The 22,939-nt window shown below is 44.1% G+C and overlaps 1 protein-coding gene and 1 long non-coding RNA gene across 2 annotated transcripts; both read left to right on the top strand.

Annotated features, from left to right (window-relative positions):
• The first annotated feature begins 466 nt into the window (after nucleotides 1–466).
• Nucleotides 467–4,755, top strand: LOC119378121 (uncharacterized). The gene is made up of 3 exons (XR_005180936.1): nucleotides 467–655; nucleotides 4,418–4,607; nucleotides 4,680–4,755. It is a non-coding gene; the product is annotated as an uncharacterized LOC119378121 (long non-coding RNA).
• A 21-nt stretch (nucleotides 4,756–4,776) lies between these two features.
• LOC119378120 (uncharacterized) lies at nucleotides 4,777–8,590 on the top strand. The gene is made up of 8 exons (XM_037647363.1): nucleotides 4,777–4,877; nucleotides 5,721–5,783; nucleotides 6,141–6,173; nucleotides 6,291–6,350; nucleotides 6,459–6,661; nucleotides 6,875–7,034; nucleotides 7,697–7,831; nucleotides 8,243–8,590. The coding sequence occupies exons 2-8, from the start codon at nucleotides 5,747–5,749 to the stop codon at nucleotides 8,251–8,253; spliced, it is 639 nt and encodes a 212-aa protein (XP_037503291.1). The 5' UTR covers nucleotides 4,777–4,877; nucleotides 5,721–5,746; the 3' UTR covers nucleotides 8,254–8,590.
• Nucleotides 8,591–22,939: the final 14,349 nt, after the last annotated feature.

Here is a 22,939-nt window from a genome sequence, read left to right as displayed (position 1 = left end):
AGTAGTAAAAAGACTGGAAAAACAATGCCTCCTGCCGAGATTCGAACCCCGGTTTTTTGCGTGGGAAGCAGACATTCTACCTCTGAGCCACGGCGGGCTGAGTGCTACCGATCGCAGCGCCCCAAGCGGCGTTACGGTCGTTTGGCTTCACTTTTGGAAGCTCGTTCCGGGCACTCTCCAATTCTAGGTCACTCTACTTGCGTGTTTACAATTTGTTGCTGCGCGCCGCCATTGCTTGATCATAGTTGCCAACTGTTATAACTGCCACCGCCATCCATAAACGTAGGCCGCCACTGTTTAATCGCCACTGTTTTTCATTTCAGCTGCTAGTAAATTTGTTTTTACCGCATTTTATAACTTTAAAATTATGCACAGTGGAGTTATTACACTATTGAGCTCACGTTTATGTCGTTTTAAAACTAAAATTGCGTCTATCATCATCACTGCCATCACAGTAGCGCGGGATACACTGTAGGGGACGGCCGCCATTTCTTTTGTATGATTTCTTGGTAACGCGAAGCGGGCTTTTCAACAACTTCCTCTTCGAGAACTGCGTACCTGGCTTCACGCTCCGTAGAGGTTCTACACGACTGGAGATCCCGTGTCTGACTTGCGGCCGTGGACGAGCTCCTTGTCTGAGTATTACTTGACCAAGGTGAGCGGGACCGCGCGCTTGTCAAGGCTGTTATCCCTTGTATGCAACCAGCTGCTTTCTTGCTTGTAGTCGCTAGAAGCCATGTGACAGTTGTGTCTATCAAATTTTGTTAGGATTTCTACAAACATGCAGAGGCCTCGCAAAAAGCTCGTTACGGAGAAGGCATCGCGGGAAGCAAGGACACATCTGCTAATTGAACCCTTGTGCGCTGTGCAGGAGTGTTTGGGAGACAATGCGTGTGCGGCTTCCGCCACCCAGCCATGTAGAGGAGAGCCACAACGTTTGGCAGTTGCAAAACATGATGACTTAGCTGTGCATAGTGAATGTAGTAGTGCCTCGCATGAAATCGCCCATTTTGCGAATCCTGATGCCGATTCCACACAATCGTCAAATAGTTCGTCAGGTGATTCAGATGATTTGCCTGGAGCCTCATGTCAAAACTCGCATTTTTCTTCTGTGCCCGTTCTTTCATCAGAAGAAGTAGCACCGCAAAAAGAAAGCTTTCGAGAGGCTCTGCGTCAATGGGCAGTTGAGAATAACATAAAGCGCAAAGCATTAAACCAGCTATTGAAGCTGCATAAACGTTACAGCATCTTTTCCGAACTTGACCTCCCTGATGACGCGCGTGCACTCCTCAAAACGCCGCGACTAGAAAACACCGAGTACTCCGTGGTGGCCCTGTCTCCGGGCGAATATTGTCATTTTGGTCTCGCTGCCGGGCTTAAGCATTCGTTGAAGTTCGTGAAAGACCCTCCTAGTATTGTTTCGCTCATTGTCAATGTAGATGGTCTGCCCCTTGCAAAAAGCTCAAGAATGCAACTTTGGCCTATACAATGTAGAGTTAGTAACTGTGGTGAGGGCTTTGGGCCATTTGTTATCGGGGCTTATGCGGGGCCTTCAAAGCCGCATTCATCCAATGCCTTTTTTAGAGCTTTTGTTGATGAGTTGCAGTATTTGCTGGCGAATGGGCTTGTTGAATGGCAAGCCAATTGAGGTTTGTCTGAAGGCTCTTGTTTGTGATGCGCCAGCACGGTCTTTCGTAATGATGACCAAAGGCCACAGTGGCTACAATGGCTGTCCCAAGTGCTGTGTTGAGGGTGCATACATTGGAGGCAAGGTTGTGTTCCCCGATTCAGACTGTCCCCTCCGCACAAATGCTAGCTTCAGGCAGCAGCACGACTCCGAGCATCACAGAGGAACATCAATTCTTGTTGAGTTGCCTCTTGACACTGTGTGCGATGTTCCTCTCGACTATATGCATGTTGTTCTGTTAGGTGTTGTGAAAAAGCTTTTTTCCCTGTGGCTTTCAGGTCCTTTAAATGTTCGACTGGGACCACTTCAACGTCATACATTCAATCAGCAAAGCACTGCCTTGCGTCGCTACATCCCGCGTGAATTCCCACGTAGGCCTAGGGGTGTCGATGAGTTAGATAGATGGAAGGCTGTTGAATTTAGGCTTCTTCTGCTCTACACAGGGCCTCTTCTTCTCAACGGCATTCTCGCAGATGACATTTATAAACATTTCTTGCTTCTCCATGCCTCGCTGTCAATTTTGGTTAACAAGCAGTTGTGCAGTCAACATGCTGACTATGCCGGGGCACTCCTGAACATTTTGTTGCCAGTTTTGCCCATTTGTATGGAAAAGAGCACATGTCGTTCAATGTTCATTGCTTGTTACACTTGCCTGATGACGTCAAACGCCATGGTGCATTGGACTGCTTCAGTGCGTTTCCCTTTGAAAACAATATGAAGCAATTAAAGAGACACCTTCACAACATGGGAAACCATTACAACAACTTGCAAATAGAATGGCAGAGGCACAATCAGCTGCTTCTGAAGTGCCTTGCAGGCAACATGATCTTATTCCCAGACAACCTTGTGAAAATGGTCCACTCCTTCCTACATGCTGCCTTCCATGCTTCAAAACTCTGAAGTATCAAAATTTTGTACTGGGCATAGAAGCCGGACAACTGCTGCATGGCAGGGTGAACATATTATTATTGCAAGAAACATTGCTTCCATGAGGGGTACAGAAGAGATTTGCATCATTGGTCAAGAATTTTTGCATAAAAAAGATTTCTACGCACACCCCTTTGAATCTTCAAGACTTGATATTTATATTGTTTCAGGTCTTTCAGACCTCAAAGTGTGGCCTGTGAGCAATGTGCGAAAAATGATCAAGCTCCCATGGAAGACGCAGTTTGTAGTAATGCCAGAGTTGCATACCATTTAGTATGTGTTCCAAGATTAGCTCATTTTAGTGTCGTGTTCTGTGCTTTTTCCTCGTAGCAGTGAGGAACTTGTTCTGGTGCTGACTTTCCCTGAATACTCTTATTTGCCTTCACACAAGCTCTTGTATGAGTGTGGTAGCGAATGAGAGGCCTTATTGAAGTTTTTTTCTGGCTGCTGTAAAATAATTCTTCATGCCACTAGACCGTGCCACAATATTGAGGAATTTGGGCATCTGCAGCTGTTCGAAAGTATGTGTAGATCCTTTGTTGGCTCACAGCTGCTCGTTTCGATTCCCAAGAAATGTTGGTGAGTATAGATTGTTTTCCAAGCATCTTACGTGGGGATCCTTTGAAGCGTTTTAGCAGGACCATTGACAACAGTTCTATAAAAACTGTTGTGGCCTGTCATGTAGCATCTTATTTTGGTATCTAACACAGCGTTATTACTTGAACTTTGAAGTTGAAGTGTGGAGCTTGTTTTCTGCTGTTGACATGTAAACCTTTCATCTCCCGATTCTAAATGTCTGGCTTCATGTGCAAATACATTTCCTATGGCTTGTCAACGATGCTTTGACTTAAGGTTTTATCATGTTGCGATGAAGGCATTTTGGTACAAAATTTATTTTTGAACAGCCAACATGACTATTTTTTGTCGTATAAGCAGATGTCTGCCTTTGTAGCTTGCCAAACGCTGAGAGCTATAGCTTGACAAAGCTTGAAAAATTATCCCCTTCAGGCGCAACGTCCACATATGTGGACGCAACTTGTTTTCGCCAGTTTTTTGGACTAGCCGGAAAGAAAGGGCAAGATACATTGCGCATAGCATCAATTGAACCTTCTGCATGGTCAACATGCCTTGACTTAACCTCAATGTGCTAAGTATGACCATAACCGATCACTTTGGTGAAGGCACTACGATGTTAGACGGGTTGTTCGATGTGCCGCATTCCAGGACCAACGTAATAAGTATTATTTTTCTCCGCACGAAATGAACGCAACCAAAAACAAATTGCGCACGCATTTTAAGCCAACAATTTGCTTATTCTTGTATAAAAATGGAACATGACTGACTGCTGAGTAATTAAATATTCAATTATCCCCTAATTAAGATTAATTAGCAAAACTAGCAAACAACAGCATATTACTTTATTTTCTTTCTTGGAATGTAATATTGAGTGCCTTAGAATTACGTTGTGCGAATTTGAGACATTTGCAGACAGTGCATCATAATTCGCGCCTGAAGGGGTTATTTTGAAACATGCTTCTCCTAGGCCAGGTCAGTGTATTCTATGTTCAACTTAATTCTTGAGTAGCTCTCTGCTATTGTGTAATTGTGAAAGCCTGATCATGATTGAGCATGTAATGGTCACTTATATACATAGTTTCCATGGTACTATTCTTATCTGAAGCAACAGTGTGCTTATAGTAATGAAAATTTGTATTGTTTGCGAAGTTAAAATGCTTTCTTGACAAAAATTAGGAAGTGCTGTTTTGTGCAATGGTGGCACTACAATTCAGAATTCTTTTCCAGATGAGCTATGCTATTGTGGAGTTCACTGCCTCTAAAGAGGTTGAAATTGTGCCAACTACTTGGGTCACCGGGAGCGTGTGCGTCTGGCCGCATAATGTAAAAGCAGAGAAGGCTGGGAAAATGGCAAAGAAGCAGCATCCACCACAGTCATGGTGGAAGCAGTATGAAATTGCTGTGAAAGGTTTGTTCGGTAAGCGCATTTCAGTCACCTTACGCCTTAAGCCAGGGGTGATTATATTGATCACATTTTGCACTTTTTCAGTTACCTATGAACATGCCCGGAAAAAGCTAAATGACAGTCAGTTCCATTCAGACCTGGCCAGTGAAACTGAAATGCCTCTATTGAAGAGGCGTAGACGGCCACCAGCAGTCTGGAGTGACTCTGACAGTGAAGAGGAGGAGGAAGACTCTGCCACAAGCCAGCCAGGACTGCCACCTATCCCAAATAATTTTCCATCTGGTATTGTAAAATGTATTTGCCATTACTTTTCAAGATCATTGCATTAAGGACGTAGCTTTAGCCTTGCAAGCACTCAGTTGGTGCATGAGGCCAATTTTTTCTCAACCCTCTGATGTTACAATGCACCACCTCCTTTCTTTCATCTGCATTGAATATTTGGATACCAGCATTGAATAACTCCTCGTTAGAAGAGAAAAGCAGGCTGCTAGATGCATTCGTAGCTAGCCTGTTATTGACAATGCTCATGTTCCTTTATCAATAGGATTTTAAAATTTACAAAGCATATTTCCAAACAGTGAAATTAAAATGATGGGCGAGTGGGCGTGTTGGTAATTATTCATAACGAAGGTGGCAGTGCACGGTTGAAACACACAAGTAGGACGAGATGGGACGAAGTGCTTCGTCCATCTCGCTCTCCCCTGTGTTTCAGCAGTGCACTGCCAACTTCACAGTAAAATAATGCAACGCTTGGAATGCTTTTCTGGTAATTTCACATTGAATGTCTAGTCAGCACTTGTTTTCGACAAGTGTGAACAAGGTATTTACCTTGCATGTACACTGAAACTTTGCTAGTTGCCCCTCTGGCATTTATTCACTTGCCAGAAATGTTTATCATGGAGTATAGCATGAATATTGTGACATTCATGCAATTGTAGCAGATTGCTACAAAAGAAATTCATTCTGCAACAATGAACTGTGGAATTGTAGCTTTGAAGTTCAGTATAAATACTGGAGCTTTTGTAAGTTTGTTTTATAGGAGTATACTGTGCTCCACCCAGTGTATGGCTGCGATTAATGCTAATAGGAATCATTACGTGATGGACTACACGTATTGCTTTCTAGGAATAACCTCGAGTGAAGCAACAAGTATGCCCACATTTGGCCAGGGAGACAAAGGCACAGCAGGTATTCTCACACATATACAGCTGTCTCGTTACAAAATTACGATTTACGTGCGTATTTATTATTTTTTGTGTGTAACGAATTTAGCAACTTTCTGTCGTTCTAATCTATAGGTTAGAACCACAGATAGCTGTAAGCTTCTTAAGAGCCATGCATAATGTTCTCAAGCATTGTAGAAGCAAGTGATGAACCAAAATATGTTAACCTCCATAATTCAGTTTTATAATTGAACTAGTAAACCTTTGCTATCGGTAATTTCTTTGCTCTGCTAGGCTCTTTGTCACTATCTGTTGCACATCAGAATTTCTAACAAGTAGAGCGGCTCTTGTGGCTCACTGCTCTCGTTCTTCGACACTGCAGGGACCCAGTTGTCAGAGACAAACTCGCCACAAGGTACGTCTGATAACCACTCTGTTGATGAAGGTATGTGCCAGATAAGGGAGGTCAAAGTTAAATAAATCATTAGCCAGTTACTCCAAACTACTAATGAATTGAAATTGTGCTTTTCAGGTGAACAGACAGCGCAAGAACGGCCACGAAACTCGCCTCATGATTGTTGTGTAGAGAAGAGTACGCACATTTTGAAAGATATGAATGCAGTTTTCAGTAAAATGGTTTGCTTAAAATGTTCTTGAACCCTACTAAGTTTTAATAGCGTTTATTTACAATATTTTTCAGACTTCCAGCGGCATGTGCTACGACTGCTGAACACGCTTCGCTTCATGCTGGAACAGCAAGCGGACACCCTGAACAAGTTGTGCGATATGCTTCCCACTTCTTCAGTCACCGAATGCGCAGAGCTCTTAGGCCATCCGCTAAGCAGTCTTGAAGAACTACAAGAGTTCGACGACAAGCTCGATGCTGGAAAATTTAAGATCCTGGTAAGGGGGTTATGTTTTTTTTTTCAGTTCATCGAACTCATAATGAATATTCAAGGTGTTAAACACTGCTGTTTTGCAATATCAAGAATGTCATGGGTTTTTCGTACATTGCTTACTTGCTTTATGACTTAATACTCTTTTTCGTATTCTAAAACATTCACATCATCCAACAAGTTTCTTTGTTGAATAGAATTTCTTCTCTTTTGTACACAGGTTCATGAGTTGGCACAGCTTGGTGGGAAAGATGCCTACTGGGCAACAAAAAGAATCTTGTCATACTGCATCACAGACGAGGTTGCGGCACAATTTTCCTGGATGGGTCGAAAAGGAAAACTGAGCTTCTCCGCCTTGAAGATTGCTAAAGCCATAACAGGTGTGCTGTATAATACATCTTACTTTTGTGTTTTACACAGAATTAGCCTTCCTCAGGAAAAACAAAAACATGCTCATTGGTCTGTTTTTTTAAGTGCTGCCCGTTTATCTATTTTGTAAGTTTGCAGTGTCAGTTATCACTATTGCTATTGGTTGCATATTTCAGCACTGCAAGGATGCTGCAATTTCACTGTGCACTTAAATTTTAATGTTGGCTAAAGAAGCCTACATGGTAAAAAATCTACAATTTGGTAGCACTCTAAAGGTCCAGGCTTAGCTTTAGAGGCTAAAAACTTAAAATATTATAGTTTGTCTGGTAAAAAGCGAAGGGCATAAATAAAGTGTAAGATCACTGTGCAACCTTTCAGTGCAAGGCAGTGTGAGGTGATTGAAATAGCAGCCGAAATAAAAAATGTAAAGCAATCATTTGATTGTTTTGGCTCGTGTTCTGCCTCGTTATCATTTGAAAAAGCAAGTGTCACTGATGTGCCCAACTCTATTCAATATAACAAATCTATTATGTGTGGAAGGACTTCGAGTAGGCAGTAATTTATTTCTCAATTTTTTGTAGGCTCAGCAGACTGTTTATGACTCTTGAAATTTGTATTTTCACCAAGACAACTGTTATTGTTGAGATGATTTAAGGAATCTTGTAAATTTCAGATGCTGCTCGCAAAGCGCCAAACGCAACCGCTGCCGACGTTGAGGCCTCTATCAAATCGTGGCTCCGACATGCCCCCGAGCGCCTTGCCACCAGGTTTCAGAAGTCAAAGCAAGGACAACTTGAGCAAGCAGCAGGTAATGGAATTCACATTGTCGCATCATGTAAAATCCTGAACAGTGCACAAAAATGTATGTTGTGCCTGTATTCCTAATGTGTAAGTGTTCTAAGCAGTCGATATGGTGAAATCTGTGTTGAGCTTGTGACCTACCTTTATACTCTTTGTATTATCTTCAGCCAGGCTCCTGTACACTGCACAAACTAGCTCGGAAGAAAGGCCCCAAAGTTCCTTACTTGTTTTACCATCTTTGTTGCTGCCCTTGTCCACATGTTTGTCCTTGTTCTTAGTTGTGTAGAAATGTATATTCCCACTTAGCAGCCGACTGAAACCATGCTAATGAGATGTTACACAGTAGATGCCTATAAAAATCCCATTTCACAAGTAGCGTCTGACAATCGTCTTTGTCATGGCATTTTTGCTGTTTCAGATACTGACTGAAACTTTCGCCACGGCCCAGCTTCTGATTCCCTGGTCGTTCTGGGGATATTGATGGCAGCAGATTGAACTTTTAGATGTTTTATGCCCTCACTTTGTCATAGTGTTGTGATGCTCCAGAGCTTCTGGTCTTTATGTTTAAATTTAATGTCTTTAAATGTTTTAGATGTATGTCTCATGCACTCATGTTTTAGGTGCTTTATAGGTTTATTTGTATATGTAGAGCCATTGAATTTAGCCATGACCATTTGTATGGATATTGTTGTGCTTGGCGAGATTAATGGCTGTGACAGATTGATGGTATGTTTCTGTGAATGAAAGTGCCCTTATGTATTGTGTCTGGGGGCAAGAAAAAAGTCTTTCATCATATCGTGCTTAGGAGGATACAGGGTGTCCCATGTAACTTTAGCCAAACTTTAAAAATATGCAAATGCCACCTAGCTCAACAGAACCAAGGTAATGCTGTTTGCGGTCGCTTAGAGATACTCAGAATATTTTTTTGCATTCCACATAATTGCATAATAAGTCTTAATTAATTAATCAACTTCCGAAATATTAAAATTAGATGAAAAGTATCAATAAGAAAACTGTAGAGCAACATGAAAAACTCCCGATACAGCTTTCTGTTACTCAATACGTGCTACATAAAAGTGTTTTTCTGAGCGTGAAAGAAGCCCGCGAATACATGCAAAGTGCCTCGAGCGGCCAGTCGCGCGGCAATTTTGCACGTATTCGGAGGCTTCTTTCACGCACGGAAAAACACTTTTATTTAGCACGTATTGAGTAACAGAAAGCTGTATCGGGAGTTTTTCATGTTGCTCTACAGTTTTCTCATTGACACTTTTCATCTAATTTTAATATTTCAGAAGTTGATTAATTAATTAAGACTTATGCAATTATGTGGACTGCAAAAAATATTCTGAGTATCTCTAAGCGACCGCAAGCAGCATTACCTTGGTTCTGTTGAGCTAGGTGGCATTTGCATATTTTTAAAGTTTGGCTAAAGTTACGTGGAACACCCTGTATATATTTAGTGCAATCTAGTCAGAATCTGTAAGCTAATGGTGGGCTTGGTCCACATGTCCCAGCTATGCTTGTTTTCTTTGTGGTTTTTAATTTGATGTCATAAAACTGCACTTTTAGATGTGTTTTATGCACTCACTTTGTAATCGGGTTGATGCAACAGAGCTCCTTGTGTTTATGTTGGAATTTAATGTCTTTAAATGTTTTTAGGTGTCTCATGCACTCATCTTTTAGATGCTTTAGAGGTTTATTTGTATATGTAGAAGCCATTGAATTTTAGCCATGTCCATTTGTACGGATATTGGTGTGCTTGTCGAGAATAACGGCTGTGACAGATTCATGGCATTATGTTTCTTTGAATGAAAGTGCCCTTATGCATTGCTTCTGCTGGCAAGAAACAAGTCTCTCATATCTTGTTTTGCAGTATATATATTTAGTGCAATAGTCTGAATCTGTAAGCTAATTTTAGCCATGTCCATTTGTACGGATATTGGTGTGCTTGTCGAGAATAACGGCTGACAGATTCATGGCATTATGTTTCTGTGAATGAAAGTGCCCTTATGCATTGTGTCTGGTGGCAAGAAACAAGTCTCATCATATCTTGTTTTGCAGTATATATTTAGTGCAATCTAGTCTGAATCTGTAAGCTAATTTTAGCCATGTCCATTTGTACGGATATTGGTGTGCTTGTCGAGAATAACGGCTGACAGATTCATGGCATTATGTTTCTGTGAATGAAAGTGCCCTTATGCATTGTGTCTGGTGGCAAGAAACAAGTCTCATCATATCTTGTTTTGCAGTATATATTTAGTGCAATCTAGGCGGAATCTGTAAGCTAATTTTAGCCATGTCCATTTGTACTGATTTGGTGTGCTTGTCGAGAATAACGGCTGTGACAGTTTCATGGCATTATGTTTCTGTGAATGAAAGTGCCCTTATGCATTGTTTCTGGTGGCAAGAAACAAGTCTCATATCTTGTGCAGTATATATGTAGTGCAATCTAGTCGGAATCTTTAAGCTAATGGTGGGCTTGGTCCACATGTCCCAGCTATGCTTGTTTTTCTTTGTGGTTTTTAATTTGATGTCATAAAACCGAACTTTTAGATGTGTTTTATGCACTCACTTTGTAATCGGGTTGATGCAACAGAGCTCCTTGTGTTTATGTTGGAATTTAATGTCTTTAAATGTTTTTAGGTGTCTCATGCACTCATCTTTTAGATGCTTTAGAGGTTTATTTGTATATGTAGAAGCCATTGAATTTTAGCCATGTCCATTTGTACGGATATTGTTGTGCTTGTCAAGAATAACGGCTGTGACAGATTCATGGCATTATGTTTGTGAATTAAAGTGCCCTTATTTATTGTTTCTGGTGGCAAGAGGCAAGTTTCTCATCATATTGTGCTTTGCAGTTGTATACTTTTAGTACTTGGTATTGTCTGTGTTAGGTTTACTAAAGTATACTTTCCTAGAAAATGTTTAAAGATTTGAATTGATCTGCTGATCACCCCCAACATTTCGAGGTTTTTTCAGACGCACTAGAGCTGGTGACACTACATCCACTTGCAGGCTATTGGGCTTAAGCATTGGAGATAGGCTTTGCAGTGCTTGTTCTGTGAATGCAGGAGCTGTTGTACTGTGATAACACAAGACCAAATCCCACTGTTTTTTGCTTGTTTTTGCTTTACTGTGAATAAAAATGAAAGCTGTAACATTGTCTTTTCCTAGCTGTGCACCAGTATGATAGGTCCTTCAGGATCGATGCCTTAATTCTTTGTGTGTTGTAGCATTTATTAAATATTGCAGTAAAAACACATAAATGCTGCAGCAACATTGAATATGGCACTGACCCAAGAGGTTGACGACCACATCTGGTGCCGGCATGGTACGTCCAATCAAATTAAAAAAATCGATATCCCTCGGACATCCAATATTAGCAAAAATATGTGTCCAAGGGATGTCCCATGGACATCCTGCAAGGGCTAATAGCCTGCTGTAAACGTCCCTGGGACATCCGCATATCCGGCTTTGACGTCCATGGGACATTCGCTGGATGGCCACCTTGGTTGCGCCTTAAGCTCCAACGGATGTCCGTAGTACATCCGGAGGATATGTGCGGATGTCCGCAGGACATCCAAATGTCCACTAATTGTTGTCCGCTGGATATCCGGTGGACATTCATGGCCCATTGGGGGGTTGTGACTGTGAACGCTACACTGTGCTCGCTTCAGCTAACGTACGGTGTGACTCCTGTGATCATTGCCCCGGATCGCATGGAAGACTAGACGAACTTGGTAAGTGGTTCTTTTTCATTGTTCTGTTTTCTCTGTTTTCGGTATCGATAAACTTTGTTTGTGCGAAAGTGTTCTCACCCGCACCTGTCGAGATTTAGCGGCTTCCAGGAAAGAAAAGGAGGTTTCAGCTGGGCCCACGGGGAATTCATAGCGAACGACGCCTGGCCAGGCTTTCGCCGGCTCTTTGGCGCTTTATGCTTTGCTTTGGCCACTCCGGCTTTGTGTTCGTCGTCAGCTTTGGCAGTGCCCTTGTCATGACGTTTGTTGACATTATAACCGCGTTTGGCATTGTTTGCAGGTATTCTCAATGCGTTCTGTTTTTCGAGCTTTTATGACGGCAACAGTGTAATAGTGTCAGCAACACGTGCTTCTTTGCAAGCACTTGGAGAAGCCTACGGTGCACTGTTTGTATATGACGTTTGTCTTCAACACTGTTTGTTTGTATGTTTGTCTGTTTGTTTGATTGTCTTCAACGGCGACGGCGGGGTGCTGGCCTAAGGAGCTTCGCTGCTAATAATTTGAGTTCTTTACAGGGTGTATGGGAGCACCTACGGCTGGAAATGCTGTCTCTAATGTGCTAGAGAACTCCGGGCAAGCCGGTACCTTTAGTAATCGTGAATACGTAAAGCCAGCATTGTTTAAAATAAGTACTTACATATATAAGTAGAATAGCTGTTTCTGTCTGTCTTTTAGTTTTACAGTATCCGCTGTACTAGGCAAGCGTAACGCCTTTCGTGCCGAGTATTCTTTCTAGAGGCTGGTTTCAGTTCCCCGAGCAATTAACGAAAAAGTACCTGTGACGTGACGCTCCAGGCGTCGCTAGCAACCTGATTGTTGTAATTTTTAAGCAAGCGCTGAACAGCACCCATTGATTGGCAAATTACAAAAACCTTGTTTTATTTTTTTTAGCTGTGCGCCATGTTTTGATGGGATAACTTGAATCCGCCCCTTCACTGGGCGTAACTGACGGATACCAGTGGCGCTCTCTGCACATTTAGTTTCACTTCACAGGCGGGCTTATAAAAAAAAATCTATGAGATTTAGCAAAAAAATCGAAAATATTGGTGTAGTTCAAGAGATCCATCGTCGAATTTTCAGACCGCTGTGCCGGCGATATCGAAACTGAGTGCACCGGGTGCGTCGAAAGGGCGGTCCCTGAACTGCGTCACACCGAATCTTCCCTTTACGTAATTTCATGATGGCGCGCCGCGTGAGGACTTGGCCGCGGGAAAGACGGCGTGTCATTTGAGGGGAGCGAACCCAGCAACGGTCCTTCGCGCGTGATGTGCGATGCTTGTCGCTCGTTGTAATTTTTACTTTGCCTTTCTTTGTAATTTTAGCTTTGACGCTCATCGCTGTCTCTGTCATGTGCGATCCTCGACCCGCAACAAACACTGCTTAGCATGACGTGAGCTGTAGCGCTGAGGGGAACGCTGGCAGTGTTATCATGACCACTTTAGGATCACAAAGAATGCAACAAGCACTGACATCACGCGCGATGGGACCGTCAGTCGGCTTGCTCTCCTCAGATGACACACGTTTTTCCGCGGCGAGGTCCTCGCGGGCACACCATCATTCAGATCACGTCGAGGTAAGTTCCGGCGTGCCGCAGCACCTTCCGGAGCAGCCGGTGTGCTCTGCAGTTGCGCCATCACTGGCACCGCGGTCTGGAAATTCAACAAATTTTTTAATCAAATCTGCAAAATATGTTCATTAAAAATGAGCCACTATAACAAATATCAGCTTTAATGGCGACCAATGTCGAATAGTTTTTAGCGAATCAGCTGATAAACTTAATGAGCATTAGTGTTAACATCTGTACAGCTGATTTTTATGACGCCTGACATTAATTTAAGCCTGTTTTCATAGGAGTGATGGTTCTCAATGTCCTCAATTGCTTTGTTGCAGTTGTGCATCGAAGTGGAACTTCGGTTCAATGCTAACATAGCAAGACTCGAGAGCGAACTCAATGATGTGCTAGACGTTTTCTCTGAAAAGAAAGAACGGGTCTGCACACTGGTGGATGTTATGAAGCACATACAAGGCAACGTTGGGCACAGTCTGATATATGAGGTACGTGGACACCCTCTTCAACACTAATATTTTGCGGCTTGAGCCCTCTCGTAGATACGCAAAAAGAAGTCCTTGTGCCTCTGAAAAACCTGTTTAAAATTTTGTATCTTACACCACAACACTCCCACTTGTGGTTTGTTGTAACACTGAATATATGGTTTGCTAGTGCCACCATTAATAGCACGCTGTTCTCATTTTGCCCTTATTGGCACATATCTTCATTTTATTCTGTGGGCAAGCGCATGCATACCATACTCTGCCCCACCAACAAGCTTTGGCTAGTAGTTTATGTAGTCTGTTACATATTTGTAGACGGAATTGCCTGGTGATGAACTTCAAATATCAACGCCTCACATTCACTGCACTCCTGACAAAGTCTGAGTTTTACAGCGAAAGCTGTTATGAGATCATTTCACCGGCCGTTTTTGGTGCCGTAGTTGTTAGGGTGCCTTGATGCCCGCGCGCTCCGCTGAGGGTGAGGACAGGCCCGTCGTCTGCTACGACGGCCGCCATTGCGAATCCCGCCGCAGCTCGGCAGCATGCGAAACGCGCTACACAAAGCGCTTGCGGTGCGCGGATATGTCCGGAAATAAGTGCACGCTAGTGAGCTTTCTCTTTTTCTTTTCTTTTTTGAAGCTTGGGCAGCTTTTATTGCTGTTGTTGCCTAAATGTTTATTAAGGAAGCGTGTAATTCATGTAAGCTGACGGCCTGCCTGTGCATGTGTTATGCGCTAGAGGTAGACGTAGACTCTGTTATGTTGAAAACCAATCCTCTTCCTTACGCCGGAAACGACAAAGTCTAAAGTCTTACCTAATTTTCTCGTAAGCTCTGCATTCCAAATACACAAACAATCGTTTAAAGTGTTTGTATAGATGTCAGCAGCAGCAGATATGTATCTGAACACACACTTTAGTGTTGCGAAGCTACGTAAGCGCGATTAAGGTGGCTCATTTTGCTAAGTTTGCAAACAACTTACTCGTTTATTATAAATGGTATCATACATATTGAACACAGAATAAATGGCGGAGGGGCAGTATGGTGCGGATATCCTGGTAAAATGAAACGAAAGCTTCTTTATCATTATAATTACTGACATTTTTTGCTCACAATCTGTAGTCGCTACTGTATCGACACTCGAGCTGCACCTCGAGTCCTTATCAAACGATGGATACGTTGTTGAGCAGTATGCCGTAAAACTTTATCGCGCGCAGTATCAGTGCGTTTTTCCTTCTTTTTGTATGTGCATTTCTTTTTCTGCAGGTTTTCTCGCCTGCCAATTGCATGCACATGTTATTGAGTGTTTCCAATACTGTTTTACACTTTGTGCGGCAGACGCACGGCGTCGTTTATTTGTCTCTTTTTTAATAATAGTGTCTGGGTTTTACTTGCCAGAACCATGATATGATTATGAGGCACGCCGTAGTGGAGGGCTCCACGAATTTTGACCATCTGGTGCTCTTTAACCTGCACTGACATCGCACAGTACACGGCCTCTAGCATTTCGCCTCCACCTACGTGCGACCCGCCGCGGCCGATCGAATCCGTGACTTTCGGGTCAGCAGCCGAGCTCCGTCACTACTATACCACCGTGGCGGACGTATCTTTTAAGGAGAAAGCCTTCAATGCCTCATCAAACGCGAAATTTGACCGTAATAATAATAATATCAGGGGTTCAACGTCCCAAACCACGATATGATTATGAGAGACGCCGTATTGGAGGGCTCCGGAAATTTTGACCACCTGGTGTTCTTTAACGTGCACCTAAATTTAAGTACACGGGCCTCAGACATTTTCGCCTCCATCGAAAATCCAGCCGCCGCGGCCGGGATTCGATCCCGCCCTTCGGGTCAGCAGTCGAGCGCCATAACCACTAGACCACCGTGGCGGGGCAATTTGACCGTCGGCGTGCCGCGTCTACGGCGTCAGCATACCGACGTTGGGGACGAGGGATGCAAAAAATCATCGTCACGTGATGACGTCATCATGGCTTCTCAAATTTTGGCGTGACGTCACATGATGCCGTTATCACACGACATCGTAGCTTGGTCAAAAGTGGGCAGATCACGGAGGCAGTGCAAAACCAGGTGAGGTGCCTCCGATCTTGGAGGCAATGCAAAACCGCGCTTTGTGCGCAAAAACTGAGAAGAAGAGATGGCTTTCGCTTTCGAGCCGTCTTAAGCGAACGCATAAGGGAGCCTGTGAGTTTTTATTTCATTAACTGGTTTTCTATGACGTACTCATTGTACAACTTGACTTTGTTTCTTGTATTTTTTTACTTACATAGCGTGTCTACTGTACACAATGCTTCCCCGTCTTCTTCTTGTTTTCATGCGTCTTCTTTGTATAGACGCTTCGCGAAAACTGTTTGTATGCGCATTCCTGTATGAGCCTTCAGGGCTTACATTATTAATAAATCAATTATGCTTGCTCAAAGAAATAAGATACTGAATGTGTGTGTGTGTGTGGTGTGTGTGTGTGTGTGTGGTGTTGTGGTGTGTGTGGGTGTGTGTTATATCCAGTGTACAGGCCATTTATTGTGCGCATTAATGCTGCGCTGACAGAAGCAATTACACAAATAAACGCAAATTACACAATAAAACACAGCTGCCACTAGTCGATTCACAGGGATCGTAAAGGATTAAAAAACAGGAGCTGCGTAATTATTTAAGATGGGGCGAAAATGTAACCTTGAAACACAGAAACAGGGAAGGATAAAGACATTTAACTGCACACATACATACATGGGTAGACCAGCACAGAAGGCGTACTTGAAACACGGAAAGCATATAAAAACAAGAACCCGCCGTGGTTTTAGTTGGTGCTTGACTGGGGACCCGAAGGTCGCGGGATGGAACCCCTGCCGAAGCGGCCCCATTTCGATGGAGGTGAAATGACAGAGGCCCGCGTACTTAGATTTAGGTGCACGTTAAAGAGCAACAGATGGTCAAAATTTTGGGAGCCTTCCACTATATACGGCGCCACTCGTAATCATATCGGGGTTCATGGGACGTAAATTCTCACAAATATTGTTATTAGGAAAAAGAAGGATCTCATCTGCAGACAAACACGCATAATATATTCCATGATACGTTTCAAATCCCAAAAATAGCAAAAGCAAAAATCAAAGGCAGATACAGGACCAACCAAGTGCAGTAAAGAATGTTTGCGAAGAAGAATGCAGGATTCATGCACACGTGAACCAAAGTATTTTAAGCATGTAGCTGATATCAGTGTGTCCAATTATTACGCAAGGTTAACACCGGCAGAAGTTATCCTTGTATGTGCATTCGAAATACCGGCCGGAAACTTACGCTGCAAGTGCATAATGTGTTCTTCGGATGCCGCTTGTCACGTTTGATTTTTACTGTCCAAAGAAACCTCGTATCTTCTAAAACAATACAGCTCCCAGCGTTTCTGGAATGATTGGTGCACTGCGGCACGCAACACCCGACGATGGTGACGGTAGCGAGCGCATAAAACTGGAGGGAAACGAGCGCCGACCTAAAAACAGCACGCGCGCCACGCACAAGCGACCGGGCGGGGGATTCAAAATGGCGGCCACGCTGCCGCCAAGGCCGAGGAGGCGGCACCTGCCCTTTCAAAAGCTGACACCACTCTAAGCGGGGGCGCGCGCATCGAGGCACTCTAGTAGTTGTCCGCCGCCGCCGCCGCCGCCGGTGTCCGTAACCAGTATCGCTCGAAATAAGAAAAAAAAAACTAAATACGAAAAAAAACGCCAGGCCTGCGCTGAAACCGCAGCACAGTCACAGCGAAAGCTGGAAGAGCGGCGTTTCTAGAGCCCTTTGTAAGCTTTCTTTGGGCTCAATACAAGTACAATAGAAAGGCACCCCACTACGCCATAAATCACAATTTTCGTGAAGTTGGGAAGCACCTACTAAGCGATTATTCGTCATTCTGCGGAGAAGCGAGGCACCAGCTACACGTCTGTAAGGCATTATATGCACTTTGTTGACGCGACGACTGATGACGATAAAGAATTATGGATCAACCCTTTGTAATGGGTTGGAAGTTTGAAACGGCCCACCAGTTATGTCATTTGGATTGGGCGACGCCCGGTCGCTATTTCCCCTCCCTTCATGCTGTATAACATACGTTGACGTGGGAGAGAGACGGGGGGGGGGCGAAGAACATTACTGAGACCCCGAGGAAATGAATCATGCGCTTATGGGCTTCCTTGGCAACAAATACAAGTGCACTTGCGAAGAACCCACTACGCTCTAAATCACTGTAATTTTACTGAGACCCCGAGGAAATGTATCATGCGCCTATGGGCTTCCTTGGCAACCAATACAAGTGCACTTGCGAAGAACCCACTACGCTCTAAATCACTGTAATTTTACTGAGACCCCAAGTAAATGGATCATGCGCTTATGGGCTTCCTTGGCAACCAATACAAGTGCACTTGCGAGGAACCCACGCTATAAATCATTGTAATTTTTGAGAAGTAGGGCAGCAGGCACTGTGCCATTTTTCGTCATTCTACGGAGCCGTGGTACCGGCTTATCGCATGTAAGGCATTATGCGCACTTTGTTGATGCTGTGCCTGATGACGACGAAGAATTATGGCAGATCCCTTTGTAATGGGTTGGAAGCATTGAACAACCTACTCGTTGCGCAATTCGCATTGTGTGACGCCTGGTTACAGAATTCGCGTTGTTCGACGCTTCGTGCTTATTTTCTTTTCTACCACGCTATGTTGCATATGCTAATGTGGTTCCTTCCCGACATGAAGCCTGTATAGGACCTTTTTGCAAAGCTGTTTCAAGCACCGGCATGGCTCAGAGGTTGAATACTGGGCTCCCACGCAGAGGGCCCAGGTTCGAACCTCGTTCCGTCCTGGAATTTTTTTCTTATTTCGTTTTTTTTTCTTATTTCGAGCGATACTGGTTACGGACACCGGCGGCGGCGGCGGCGGACAACTACGGCGCCAAAAACGGCCGGTGAAATGATCTCATAACAGCTTTCGCTGTAAAATGACTGCGTGAGCGGTACGGTTATGTATGTTATTAAATGTGACGTAAGCAACGTGTGTAGGCGTGTGGAATGTTTCCGTCATTTCGATTCAGTGTATGCGCCGTTGTCTGGATCATGATAGATTCGAGATGAAGCTGAGATGACCAGTTCTTTTCTCTTTCTGTTATTCTTGCGTTATCCCAGTCTATTTTGTGTCAGACGTTTCCACGTGCTCGGCCAGTGCATTCGATGAGACCTTCTTTTTTATGTCATACATTCCTTCAAGGAATTTTCAAGTTATCAGCATCTCGCCATTTAGCCAACCGCCATCTCTCGACGACGGGCCCCTTGTGTCCAGTGTGCGAAAGTGAGAATTTTCACACACTGGACACAAGAGCCCGTCGTTGACACTTTCGAAAGCGGGAATTTTCGATCGTGAGCGCGTCTAATAAAAAGATTTGGGTCCATATCAAACACGAACTGAGCCTCTCAAACAAAGAGTTATCGGTTTTAAAGCACCCATAAAAAATGCCGATTAATCGATTAATCGATTAAAACTTCCCACCAACAACAATTAATCGATCAAAGGCTAAATCGATTGACGATTAACGATTAATCGATTAAAAAATTTAATCGACCATCCCTATTCACGCCCTGTCCACATCCAAGCCGTCTTTCACTCAGTATAAGGACCAGGCGTTGTTCGGTCTTGATAAATCAATGTTGAAGTCACCGGTAATGATGAAGGCCTGGTTCTCTCGACACATTTATTTTAGGAAGCATTGATCCCGGTTTTTGCGTAATCCACGTGGTCTACATTGCGGACCACGTGGACGAGTGGATGGTAGTTGAGCGTCCTCCAGGGCCGTTCTGTCTTCAGTTTCCTCACTTGCCTTGCATCCGCCGTGGTGGTGTAGCTGTTACGGTGCTCGGCTGCTCACCCGAAGGTCGCGGGTTCGATCCCAGCCGCGGCGGTCGAAATTCGATGGAAAGAGAATGCTGGATGCTCGTGTACTGTGTGATCTCGGTACACGTTAAAGAATACCAGGTGGTCAACGTTTCAGGAGCCCTTCGCTACGACATGTCTCATAATCATATCGTGGTTTTGGGGCATAAACCCAACAATTATTATTATTATCACTTTCCTTGCGTGTGAATGTGTGTGTGTTCACGGTTACTGTATTAGTCGAGACTCTGTATCACCTGTGGCACATACCCACAAACATGAACTCTGGTATGCGGGTATGTGCCACACGTGACTGAGAGAAAGGATTTCATGACATACGCGACAGGCATTTTGCGTTATTCGTGTCATGACCAGTGGATCGTGTTTGTCATACACTGCTCCCTTGCTATGCCAATTTTGGTATATTACAAGCAATGGACACGACATGGAGAGCGCCCATACGTAGGCGGCTAGATAGATAGATAGATACGTAGATAAAAACGGCCAAAGTGCCTGAGTTTCGGTAAGAAATGCTTCGCATTTAAAAGCCAACCACATACACTCTTACCACGGTAACGTATAAATATCCGATAAAAGGGAGTAACGGATAAAATAACAGATATATCGTTCGTATTTTTGATGTTTTCATTATTTCTTCTCGTTCTATCGGTTACATTGCCCAAATAAACTGCGAATGGATGCGTTTATCGGTTACCTCGGAAGTTTATCCCTTACCCCGGCATGTAACTTATATATTGCAATCCATGTGTAATGCATACACTTTTTTGGTAACTTATAACCGAGATTCCAAGGAGACCTAACTAATGGAGTGGAAGTTCGCCATTACACATGAGCAAAGTGCAGGCTAAGTTGCCTTCGTGCCCGCATGGTTAGTCCGCCTAATAAGAACGTGCACATTACTGAGTTACAAATTATGCCTCAAGGTGCCTCACTCGATGAATAAGCAGGATGCCATACCGGAACTAGCCCGCAGGCAAATGTTGTGCGACAATAACGACGAATATTGCAAGACTTACAATAACCGACTTCTCGAGTATCACAAAATCAGCGTTCTTCTCACACATGTGCCCTTGTATATCCGTATGACAAGGCGAAAGCCTTCTTTTTCTTCTTTGTCAATGTACTCATTCTCCCCGTCCCCTGCGAAAGTTTTATGCACCTAATGTGGTTTTGGACTGCCTCCAGGATGAGATACATTGCAAGCTTTCTGCACCTTCACTGGTTCTGCACCGCCTCCATGATCGGCTCCCTTTTTACTAAGCGATGACGTAATGACGTCATCACGTGCCGTGATGTTTGTGACGTGGTGGGGACGTTATAGTGACGCAAGGGATGCTCATCGGCGTCCCTGCCGAACATGGTCTGCATCCTACAAGGACGCTTCGAAGGGAACGTGTGCCTCACAGCCCAAACAACGCAACCCTATAAACTTCGACCGCATCGCTGTTTTCATTAACGTCACTTTGTTAGCCATCTTGAAGTACAACTTGTTGAGATGCCGTGTAAAACGCGTTGCGTGAGAAACCGTGATATTAAATTAATGCCGGAGCCCTCTAGCGTTCATTTGTATTTCTCTTGACGCACCTCGTTCCGTCCTGGAATTTTTTTCTTATTTCGTTTTTTTTTTCTTATTTCGAGCGATACTGGTTACGGACACCGGCGGCGGCGGCGGCGGCGGACAACTACGGCGCCAAAAACGGCCGGTGAAATGATCTCATAACAGCTTTCGCTGTAAAATTCCAGGATGGAACGAGGTTCGAACCTGGGCCCTCTGCGTGGGAGCCCAGTATTCAACCTCTGAGCCATGCCGGTGCTTGAAACAGCTTTGCAAAAAGGTCCTATACAGGCTTCATGTCGGGAAGGAACCACATTAGCATATGCAACATAGCGTGGTAGAAAAGTAAAATAAGCACGAAGCGTCGAACAACGCGAATTCTGTAACCAGGCGTCACACAATGCGAATTGCGCAACGAGTAGGTTGTTCAATGCTTCCAACCCATTACAAAGGGATCTGCCATAATTCTTCGTCGTCATCAGGCACAGCATCAACAAAGTGCGCATAATGCCTTACATGCGTTAAGCCGGTACCACGGCTCTCCGTAGAATGACGAAAAATGGCACAGTGCCTGCTGCCCTACTTCTCAAAAATTACAATGATTTATAGCGTGGGTTCCTCGCAAGTGCACTTGTATTGTGCCAAGGAAGCCCATAAGCGCATGATCCATTTACTTGGGGTCTCAGTAAAATTACAGTGATTTAGAGCGTAGTGGGTTCTTCGCAAGTGCACTTGTATTGGTTGCCAAGGAAGCCCATAGGCGCATGATACATTTCCTCGGGGTCTCAGTAAAATTACAGTGATTTAGAGCGTAGTGGGTTCTTCGCAGTGCACTTGTATTTGTTGCCAAGGAAGCCCATAAGCGCATGATTCATTTCCTCGGGGTCTCAGTAATGTTCTTCGCCCCCCCCCCTTCTCTCTCCACGTCAACGTATGTTATACAGCATGAAGGGAGAGGAAATTACGACCGGGCGTCACCCAATCCAAATTACATAACTGGTGGGCCGTTTCAAACTTCCAACCCATTACAAAGGGTTGATCCATAATTCTTTATCGTCATCAGTCGTCGCGTCAACAAAGTGCACATAATGCCTTACAGACGTGTAGCTGGTGCCTCGCTTCTCCGCAGAATGACGAATAATCGCTTAGTAGGTGCTTCCCAACTTCACGAAAATTGTGATTTATGGCGTAGTGGTACCTTTCTAGTGTACTTGTATTGTAGCCCCAAGAGAGCTTAACGGGCTCTAGAAACGCCGCTCTTCCAGCTTTCGCTGTGACTGTGCTGCGGTTTCAGCGCAGGCCTGGCGTTTTTTTCACTTGTGAAGAAGGCTCCCGTACGGGGGCCGAAACGTCGTGCTTTTATTTGATTTTAATCGTGGTCACAGTGTTGTTTTAATTGTCTTCATACTGATACCTTAGCTGAAAAGGCGGATTGGTGTCGTCAGAATAGGGTTCTTCAACGCTGTCACCTTCGTCGTTACCACCTTTCTTTGGGAGATGGCTCTTTGGCACGTGAATAGAGTGGGTGTGCAGTTGGTGATATCGTAGAGTCTCCGTCGCTGGCTTCGAGAAGTGCTTGCCACATTTACACCTTGCAGTCTTCGCTTTCTCATCTTCAGGGAACAACGACCACACTGCGCTCCTCTTCCGATTGCCCAGCATTATGACATCCCAAAGGTAGCAGTATAGCCACCAATGTGCAATAATTACACATATGACACGCAAGCAACGCAAGCCCCACGTATACTCAGGCGACGGTCAACCAGCTTAAAGGGGCCCTGCAACACCTTTCTTAGTTATATTGG

Source organism: Rhipicephalus sanguineus, unplaced genomic scaffold (assembly GCF_013339695.2).
Source record: "Rhipicephalus sanguineus isolate Rsan-2018 unplaced genomic scaffold, BIME_Rsan_1.4 Seq698, whole genome shotgun sequence".
Taxonomy (NCBI): domain Eukaryota; kingdom Metazoa; phylum Arthropoda; class Arachnida; order Ixodida; family Ixodidae; genus Rhipicephalus; species Rhipicephalus sanguineus.
The sequence above is the reverse complement of the archived record's forward strand: the minus strand, read 5'-3'. Positions and strand labels throughout refer to the sequence as shown.